The 10,220-nt window shown below is 41.1% G+C and overlaps 1 protein-coding gene across 1 annotated transcript; it reads left to right on the plus strand.

Annotated features, from left to right (window-relative positions):
• The first annotated feature begins 2,044 nt into the window (after positions 1-2,044).
• On the plus strand, positions 2,045-9,201 carry serpine1 (serpin peptidase inhibitor, clade E (nexin, plasminogen activator inhibitor type 1), member 1). Its single transcript, XM_041984862.1, has 9 exons — positions 2,045-2,270; positions 4,409-4,647; positions 5,008-5,232; positions 5,310-5,504; positions 5,583-5,781; positions 5,866-5,966; positions 6,051-6,137; positions 8,886-8,969; positions 9,047-9,201. Exons 2-9 carry the CDS (start codon positions 4,410-4,412, stop codon positions 9,085-9,087), a joined length of 1,170 nt encoding a protein of 389 aa, XP_041840796.1. The 5' UTR covers positions 2,045-2,270; position 4,409; the 3' UTR covers positions 9,088-9,201.
• Positions 9,202-10,220: the final 1,019 nt, after the last annotated feature.

Below are 10,220 nucleotides of genomic sequence, written 5' to 3' on the forward strand. Positions count from 1 at the left end.
ACATTGCCCCTGTTTTATCACCAAATCAACCAAATTTTGTACTGACTCTAAAATTTTTGTTTTGACTATCCGGGCGTTACATGGTCAGGCCCCCCAGTATATTGCTGACTTGAGGTGTCCCTACTCCTCAGGGCTCACCCTTTGGTTTTCAGGCCAGAGCCTCCGGAAAGTCCCAAAGACCTGTTTAAAAACTCGGGCAGACCTGGCTTTTCAGGCTGTAGCCCCCAGACTGGAATGACTTGCCTCCGTCCCTCCATGTGGTCGACTCTGTGGACTCTTTTAAAAAGCAGTTGAAAACTGTTTTATTTAGGAAAGCTTTTTGTTGATGGTTGTTATTTATGAAATTATTATGTTTGTTTATGTAAAGCACTTCGTGATTTTTCTCTGTTAAAAGCGGTTTATAAATAAATTTTACTTATAATTATATTTACATAAAAAAGTCATATTATAATTAAATTACATTAAATTACATTTACATAAAATTATATTTAAACATAAAATCACAATATTATTACATTACAGTTACACAAAATTACGTAACATTGCGTTATACATCCCATCCATCTATCCATCCACCCACACACCCACCCATCCATCCATCTATCTATCCATCCACCCACACACCCACCCATCCATCCATCCATCCATCCACCCACCCACACATCCATCATCCATCCATCCATCCATCCATCCATCCACCCATCCATCCATCATCCATCCATCCATCCATCCATCCATCCATCCATCCATCCACCCATCCATCCATACACCCATCCATCCATCCATCCATCCATCCATCCATCCATCCACACACCCATCCATCCATCCATCCACCCATCCATCCATACACCCATCCATCCATCCATCCATCCATCCATCCACACACCCATCCATCCATCCATCCACCCACCCACCCATCCATCCATCCATCCACCCATCCATCCATACACCCATCCATCCATCCATCCATCCATCCATCCATCCATCCATCCATCCATCCATCCATCCATCCACCCACACATCCATCATCCATCCATCCATCCATCCATCCATCCATCCATCCATCCATCCCTCAGTATTGCTTAAACCAGTTCATGTTTGTAGGGTTGGAAAATATTCCAGCTGCTATCAGGTGAGATACAGGGTACACCTTATCATGTCACCAGTCCACCACAGAGATAAACAGCCATTCACCACCAACTTTATTTATTTGTTTGTTTGTTTATTTGTTTGTGTATTTTCATTCATTCATTCATGTTTGTAAGAGTATCATGACTCAATCGGAAGCAGGAGAATTCAAGTCCAGAATCCCATCCCCCCGGTTCCTGAGTGGGTCTGGGGGCCCAGCAGCAGTGATGGATCTTTAGTGGTTCTCTTAAAGAAAACAGAAACAACACCTCTGATAAACTAAACATGAAGTCTGACTCATTCATCCTTCTTTATCATCAACAGGCTTTTAGATAAGGAATGTTTTTCCTTCTCTGTCTCTGTCCTGTTTACCAGGTTTGGTGAGAAAACTACAGTTGGACTTGGTGTTTTGATGTGTCCAGTAAGAGTGTGTGAAAGGTAGAGACAGGTTGAAGCTGTGCTTGGAATAATCAGGAAGATGACAGCACATGTTGTTCTGGGATGATGCGGCTTCAGATGGATGTTCCACTGAAGAACCTTTCTGGAGGAAGCATCAAATGTTCCAGGTTGGATTTTTAGCTTAAACTTGGACATTTTGCAGTAAACAGGAAGAGAGAGTTAATGAAAACTCCTGCTATGCTGAACCACATCTTCATGCTCCTGCTTCATCCTAACTCTTTGCTCCTGTTTGGAAAGCTTCACGTGAGTCATGTGTTCAGATTCCAATTCCTGACATAGCAGAATCTGAAACATCCCAGCCATATTCATGTGCTTATCCTTCAGGAATGGACTGATTTCAGACCATCCACAACTTTCCAACCCTTTTCCTGCGTGAGTAAGGTGGACATAGAGAATGTGAAAACAACTGGATGACTTTCCATCTGCTGTGTCATGTTTTAGTCAGAGGAGAGTGGAAAAGTGTGTTCATGAAGAGGAAACCGTTCCAGACGCTGTCAGATGATGTCATCGTCTAATGAATTTAGGGTGTGTGTGTGTGTGTGTGTGTGTGTGTGTGTGTGTGTGTGTGTGTGCAGGAGGAGGGAGGATCTATAAAATGCTGCAGAAAAGGACAAACTCTTCACTTCTTCACACTCCAGCAGCAGCAAAGCAGAACAGAGACCACAGAAACCTAAAACCACAAGGTAAGACCTGCCGAACAAGACCAGGAACCAGATGTTAACTCAGGAAAGTTTCCACTTTCACCCGGTGAAGAGGGAACTTTCTGTTCTTTCTTGGAGGACTACAACTAATCTAGCTTTCAGACATCCTGATACATCAGGATATGGTAGTGGGAACACGTCTGACTTATTTAACCAAACACAGAAATGTTCTTTCTATAAGACATAATTTCATGTGACATCATTTTGAACTCAGATCGACCTGCAGTTTATGTAGGAACAGGGATGTTTTAGACCAGAGGTGTCAAACATGTGGACTGGAAGCCTGAAATGGCCCACCAGAAGGTCCAGTTGAAAGATATTAAATGTAAAATTTTTTATAAAAGTAAATGTAATTCCTAATTTTACCACATGAGGTTTCATTTTTTATGTTTTAAAGTAAAACATTTCTAAAGCAGGGCATTAACTTGCTTTATCTTTTCTATTTTTCTGACTTAATAGATCCGATTTTAGTTTTTATTATGTGGTGAGTCCGTTCAGGTGGTCAGGATAACTACACATTATGTGGAAATGGACACGTATGTTTATTTAAAATAACCTCTAGATCTGGAAAACTTACCCTGATCATAATGTGAATTACCGGATTTGTCACTTTCAGTTGTTTGGTGATTTATTGATTGTGATCTGCAAGCTGTAATTCATGTGGAAATGAGAAGAAATACATTCTGTTAAATAAATAAAATGTGTAAATACATAATATAAATATAGATCAAAATATATATAGGTTGAAGAAATTGATAAAATCTTCTATAATCTACTAAATTATATAAATGCCTAACTAAAATAAATCATAGTTGAACCTGCATTTCATTTTCTCCAGAAAATTCAGGTAATTCATTGTGTTATCTAAAAGGATAGTTCATTAAATGTAAACATCTTGATAATGTTCTTGTACTTCTTTGTACTAAAACAAAGGGGAAATGTGTAGTTTTACATTATTTATAGGTTATTCTGTTGTTATTTTACTGGTCCAGACTACTAGAGATCAGATTAGCTGAATGTGGAACATGAACTAAGATGAGTCTGACTCTCCTGGTTTGCGGTTACAGCTAATGGTCTCAGAGGTTAGTTGGGACTGAAGGGATCTGATTCACCCTGATCTCACCCAGAGATACTGATCTACTGTTTAGTCCTGGGTTTGGTAGATCTGCAGATCTGTAGTTGCAGCTACAAGCTGCCTGGACTTGCACAAGCCAATAGAAATGTATTCAAGAGAGAAGAATCCAGAAATACATAATTTAATCATATTAACATTTAAACAGATACAAACAGCAAAACTCTTCTTCATTTATAAAAGGTTTTCAGGGAAATTAGGTTTGGGTCAGACTTCAGGTTTTCCAGGACTCTCCAGGTCTGGATTCAGGTTTTCTGGTAGTTTGTTCCAGATATCAGGAGCAGGAAAAATAAATGTTTGGTTTCAACCCTCGGGGTGGAAAGCAAACTGGACCCAGATGATCCTAGAGGTCTCAGCGGCTCATATGGTGCCAGCAGATCAGATCTATGTTATAGACCAGAATCAGAACCAGTGTAGAGATGGAAACTTTTTCTGGTCTTTGCGAGGACACGAGCAGCAGCAATCTGGATTAGCTGCAGTCGTCTTAGTTGTGTTTTTGGAGAGACCCATAAAAACATTACAGTAGGCAAGTCTACTAAAAACAGAAGATAATGATGTTTTTCTACATCAAGCTATCAGTCCCTTATTCTAGGTATATTCTTAAGGATGCAAAAGGCAGATTTGGTCCCTCCTTTAATATGGATGTTAAAAATTAGGTCAGAGTCCGAAATGACTCCAAGATTTCTGGATTGGACCATTGCTTGTGACATGGCTGACTGAAGCTGGACCCTAATCTTTGTACTCTAATCTTTGAACACGTGCACTCTGCTGTAAAACCTGGTTTGCTGAGGATGTGCTGTAAAGATAACATGTCACAGACTGAACAAGATCAGGAGAACAGTCAGATTCTTGTCTTCTATTGGCATGAAGACGTGATGTTCCCTCAAATGGAAAACATGAGGAACCGCCTCAATTTTTGTTTCTAGAACAAGAAGCAGAAACTGATTGCTTGTAATACAGAATGTGAATGTGTCTTTTTCCTTCCCAGCATGCAGTGTATGTACATCTTGCTGTTGCTGACCCTGAGCAGAGTGGGACTGGCTTCTCTGCAGGATAAGCAGACTGATTTTGGCCTGAAGGTCTTTTCCCAGCTGGTCCAAGACTCTGCAAACAACAGTCTGGTCTTCTCCCCATATGGAGTGGCCAGTGTGATGGCCATGGCTCAGCTAGGTGCAGGTGGAAACACCCACAGAGCCTTGGCTGTAGCTTTGGGGTTTTCTCTGCAAGGTGAGTGAATCACAAATTTATGTGAATATGCAAACTATGTCACAGCTTCTGATAATAAACTTGGATATAGAGTTCAGTCCATGTCACAGCCCAGACCTGAACGGTACTGAGGCTTTCTAAGATGGTAACGGTGTTCAGAAATGAGAGACCAAAGCAAACAACCACAGGGATCATTTACTGTGTAGGGCTTGTGCATGAGGTAACAAACCAGAGGAGATCCAGTGTTGTTCAGCCTTTGGGTATTAAACTTAACCAAGACATTCCAGACAATTTCAAACAATGCCAGACTTCCCATTCATCCCAGATGTCCCATATTATCTCAGGCATCCCTCTTTTATTGACCTTCTTCTTCTCTGGTAGAGCGAGGGATGCCTCGACAGCAGCGTCTGCTGCAGAGAGACCTGGCCAGTGAGGAGGGAGTGGACATTACCAGTGGAGTGATGGTGGAGAGAAAGATGAGCCTGGAGAAGGGGTACCGTCGGGCCCTGGCCAAGACCTTCCAGACCCACCCCCACCAAGTTGACTTCACCAATCCAGAGCAGGCCATCAGTGTCATCAATGCATGGGTCTCAGACCACACTGCAGGTACCAATAGCACCTCTGGAGTCACCGACGTCATGTAGAAGAATTTCCAAAATAAGACATGTCCATGTCATCTCCAGGTACCATTCCGGAGCTCCTGGCATCTGGATCTCTGACAGAGGAGACTCGCCTGGTCCTCCTGAATGCTCTCCACTTCCAGGGTATCTGGAAGATTCCCTTTGACCCCAGACTGAGCCAGGAAAGGATGTTTCACTGTGCTAACGGCAGTGATGTTCCGGTCCACATGATGAGACTCACCCACAACTTTAACTATGGTAGGTTGGCCACACAGCTGATCAACAGTGTCTTCTCTAGAACAATACGGAGCTTCATCTGTTCTCTACGCCTGACAGGTGAATTTGTGACTGCTGATGGGGTGGACTATGATGTGATTGAGGTACCATATGAGGGGGATTCACTGAGCATGCTCCTGGTGTCACCGTTTGAACCTGAAGTTCCTCTGAGCATCTTGACGGCGGGCCTGAGCAGCCAGATGATTCGGCAGTGGAGGTTGGAGCTGAGGAATGTCAGGAAGCAGCTGGCCATGCCGAGGTGAGGAGGAAAGCCTTCATCTGAAGGACTAAGGTCACATAACCTAGATTTCACTGGAACTGGAGGATTTTTGTGTTTTCACAGGTTTTCTCTAAACTCTGATCTGAATCTGAAGAACGCTCTTCGTAACATGGGACTAGGAGACATGTTCAACCAGGCAAAGGCTGACTTCACACGTATAACCTGTAAGTTCATGTCAAAGACACCAGTTAGTATGATTAAATATGGTTCAGGTTAAAATCTGACCTGCATGTGTTTCTGTCTTCCAGCTGATGAGCGGCTCTGCGTGTCCAAGGTCCTTCAGAGGGTGAAGATCGAGGTGGATGAACAAGGAACTAAAGGAGCATCAGCAACAGGTAGGACTGAATACTAGGGATCGGCCGACAGAATTACTTGCCGATCCTACCAGAAGTAAGGGGATCGGTGTCTGCAAGTAATTCTGTCTAACACCATCCAGTACCATGGAAACTGAATCATAATAACCACACACAGACAAGGGAAGCTACGCAGTCCTGTGTGACCGTTGTTTTGAGCTGGTAGGTGGAGAAGAAGCTGTACATGAGTCACTGTTGCGATAACATTTAGCATTAATGGCATGTTAGTAATTTGCCGTCATTACTCATTAGAAAATCCCGCTAGCAAAACAGAGACATGCCTCATATGCACGGCTGAAGTGTCCAGAGGCGACATGAATACTGCCAAATTTACCAGCAGTGACTTTATAAAGCATTTTGGTTAAAATCACGTGAAAGAGCACGAGTTTGTTGCCTTAAAGGAAATGTGCATCGAACCACAGCAATAACAGGAACCATGTTTTTTAAAAAACATGAGGAATTCGCAGAAGAAAGCCACCACAATAACAGAAGTCTTAGAATTTATTGTCCTGGATTAACAGCCCCTGTTCTTTGTGGAAAACATTCATTGTACGTCTAATTTCAAGATAGTTTTTAATAGAAATTCTTTGATCCGAGTTTATTTACTCAATGATTAAAACAGTTCTGTGGCCATCATGGATTTGACGTGTTAATAAAACATTAATTAAATAAATATTAAGGCTGTCAAAAATAACATGTTAACAACAGTAACTAATTATGTAATTAATTGCGTTAACCAGAATTAACGCTCCCTCATCCCCCACACTTTTCCCTTTGAGAGGGTTCAGCACTCGCACTCTTTCATTAAAAAAAAAAAAAAAGAAATGTTTCCTGCAGTTTTGTACTAATTTGCCTTCTCCGTTTCTCCTCCTCCTCTCTCTCCTGTTGTTCCGTGTCCGGCTGTCATGATCAGCTGATCGGCTTCTCTGGTGCTAACACCGTCTTTCTCGTTTCACTTGTTTATTGTTCACCTGAGAAGGAGGAAACTAGCAGTTCGTGGTTCATCTTATATTTAACCCAAAGTATTGTTACTGGACGCAGAAATGTATCAGTCTCATTTCAATCAGATCCAAGCTGAAGAAAGAAATACAGTTTATACACCTTTTAACAAAATATCACTAGTATCGATCTGTACTTGGTATCGGCAGATACCTAAACACTGGGTATCGGAATCGTATCGGACAAAAAAAATGACATCGGAACCTCCTCACACACCTATAAATGGTTATTATACCCGTGGATGGTACATCCTTGGAGTTTTTTAAAACACTTAATCTTTGTAAATCAAACCTTGAATTTAAATTTAAATCTAAGCACCAGTCACACATCTTCCTGTTGGTCCTACTCCATTTTACCTCTGCATGCTGGAGACGTCTAAGTGTTGGATGGCCGTGACTCAGGAATGGCTTGAAGAAAATGGACACACTGCTGCTCTCTGTAAACTCTATGGTTGTGTGTGAAAATGCCAGTAGATCAGCAGTTTATGAAATACTCAGACCAACAGCCATGTCACTTAAATCCTCTTGAAATCCTCCTTCACTTCACTTCAGCAAGTCGTCTTCACCATGACTAAATTACTAAATGCATTGAGCTGCTGCCATGTGATTGGCTCATAGATGTTCACAAGTTTCTGTTTTTTGTTTGTATTTCTTTTTTATTTTTTTGCAAGTCGAGTTACTTTTGGTTGTTATAAGTAATCTGCCATCTATTATGCTCAGAACATTATAATATGCAAAGAATTTAAAATTCATCCTTCATCTTTATCTCCCTTTTGTCAAGGCTAGTGGGTTTTGTTTGGGTTTTTGTTAGATTTACTGTCGCTGTTTAAGTTACTGTCCTTGCTTCCTGTTTTATTTGGAATTTTTTAGCCCCTTCTGTATTCTGTTGAGTCTACTTCCTTTCAGTACACACCTGCTCTTACGTTGCTGATTGCTCCACCTGCTCCTCATTTGGTTAGTTCTTCTCTGTATAAATACCCAGTGGTTTCTTTTGTTGTCTGTCAGGTCATCGTCTTTGCGTAGTCCCTTTCCTTGTCGTCATAGTTGTTCCCTCAGTGCGGTCTGTTTATCTATTTTTCATTTGGTTTGTGTTAGTCTTCATCCACCTTCCTCCTGCCTGGTTCCACATTTTTGGTCCTGTCACCACACGACACGGTGACACCAGCATTTAATAACATCACAGTAAACTAAACTGACAAATACTCTGTCCCTCTCGACTGGATGATTTATTTACTTTAGAAAAACCTGCAAATGAATATTGATTTTTTCAGATTAGTAAATATGCTCCTAACAGAGAAAATAACTTAAAGTTTTTCTAATACTGCAGCTTTTAGCAATTTCTTTCCTTAATGGAGAGATGATGGAAAAAATGCTACCAACTCCAGATCTCTAGGGCCGCCATCCTGCAGGTTTTAGATGTTTCCTGCTGCAGCACACCTCACTCAGATGAATGGGTCATTAAGATGCTTGTGCAGAACTTGACATCAAGATGTTTGAGAACCATTTAATTTGAGTCAGGTGTATTGTAACAGGGAAACATCTAAACCTGAAAGACAGAAGCCAAAGAGGTCTGCAGTTGGCAATCCCTGCACTGGTGCATCAAATGTTAATTTAAAAATAAAAAAAAAAGCTTTAAAAAACTTTATGTGAGACGAGTACAGAAACCTTGAACATTAAACGTCAGGTAAACACTGTAACTCACCATGTGATGATGTCTTTTCTTACTCTGTAGCTGCAATCATGTTCTCTCGTATGGCAGTGGAGGAGATCACTCTGGACCGACCCTTCCTCTTTCTCATTCAGCACAAACACACAGGTAACACTCAGGAAACATTTCCATAGATATTCACAGCAGCAGCAGAGTGTAACTGATATCCTTCTGTCTGTTTTCAGGTGCAGTTTTGTTCATGGGTCAGTTCAACCAACCTCAATAAGACTACATCTCCTCCGGATTCCCACCCTTACTTCTCATCTCCTTTATTTATAAATTTGTATTTTTAAGTATTTATATTTATTAAAGTTTAATGATTTTGAAAAGTTTACTGTCTCCCTCATTTCCATCTCTTTGGATATTTTTGTTCACTTCAGCTTTCTTTAGACAGCACCAGTTTACAATAAAGTCTTCTCAAGTCAGTTTTACAGATAGTCTCATTCAATCCAAATAACTGTGGTCCAGTTCTAATTCACTTAAATCCATCATATGATCCACATTAGTCCAGTTTATAATAACTGTGTTCATATGAACTAATTATTCAAATAATTACATAGTTCAGGAAACCAATGGACTCTCTTTGATTCAAACCTGGAGACAGCGGCGATAAAAACCTCCATCAGAACCAGGACTAGGAATCTAGTTGTAGTGTTGTGATTCACTGTCTTTGTCAAATATCAGTCTGAGACTCAGACTTAAAACCCTAAACATTTGTCTTTAGATGTGAGCTGGTAGTTTTCTAGAGTCTTTTGCAAATCTTTTAAAAGTCTTCTGATGTAAACCCAGCATAAGCCAGGGATACCTGTTGAGAAAGAAGAAGGAAAACACAAATTAATGACAACAATAATAATGTCACATGGAGAGTAAAGAGTCACAGATGAAAAGCAAGCTGTGACATGATGTCCAAATATGCCGTGTTCTTCCCCATGCCGTGTTCCAGTCAGCTCAGTAATAGTTTTTTCTTATGAATCTTCCTAAAATGAATTAAATAACCTGGAAGTATCTGAGCAGCAGCCATGATGAGCTGTTCAAATTCTCCAAATTCTGAGAAAACAAACTCCAGTGTTTCCTTTATCATCGCCTGCAGCTCAGTCATGGACTGTAACACAGCCTCATCTCCCTCCACATCAGAACACGCTGAGACCTCCTCTGCCTCCACCTCTAGCCTGTCTGTCTCCTGCAGTCAGGTAAAAAACAACGGGAGAGACTGAACTGGAGAAAGGCTGCCGGTCTAGATGGAGTCAGTCCAAGGGTTATGAAAACCTGCTCATAACAACTTTGTTGGATTTTATGTTGCACCTCCTTTTCAACACCAGCCTGAGTCAGAAAAGAATTCATGCTGCTCCATTTAAAGGG

The sequence above is a fragment of the Melanotaenia boesemani genome, chromosome 5 (assembly GCF_017639745.1).
Source record: "Melanotaenia boesemani isolate fMelBoe1 chromosome 5, fMelBoe1.pri, whole genome shotgun sequence".
NCBI classification, from domain to species: Eukaryota; Metazoa; Chordata; class Actinopteri; order Atheriniformes; family Melanotaeniidae; genus Melanotaenia; species Melanotaenia boesemani.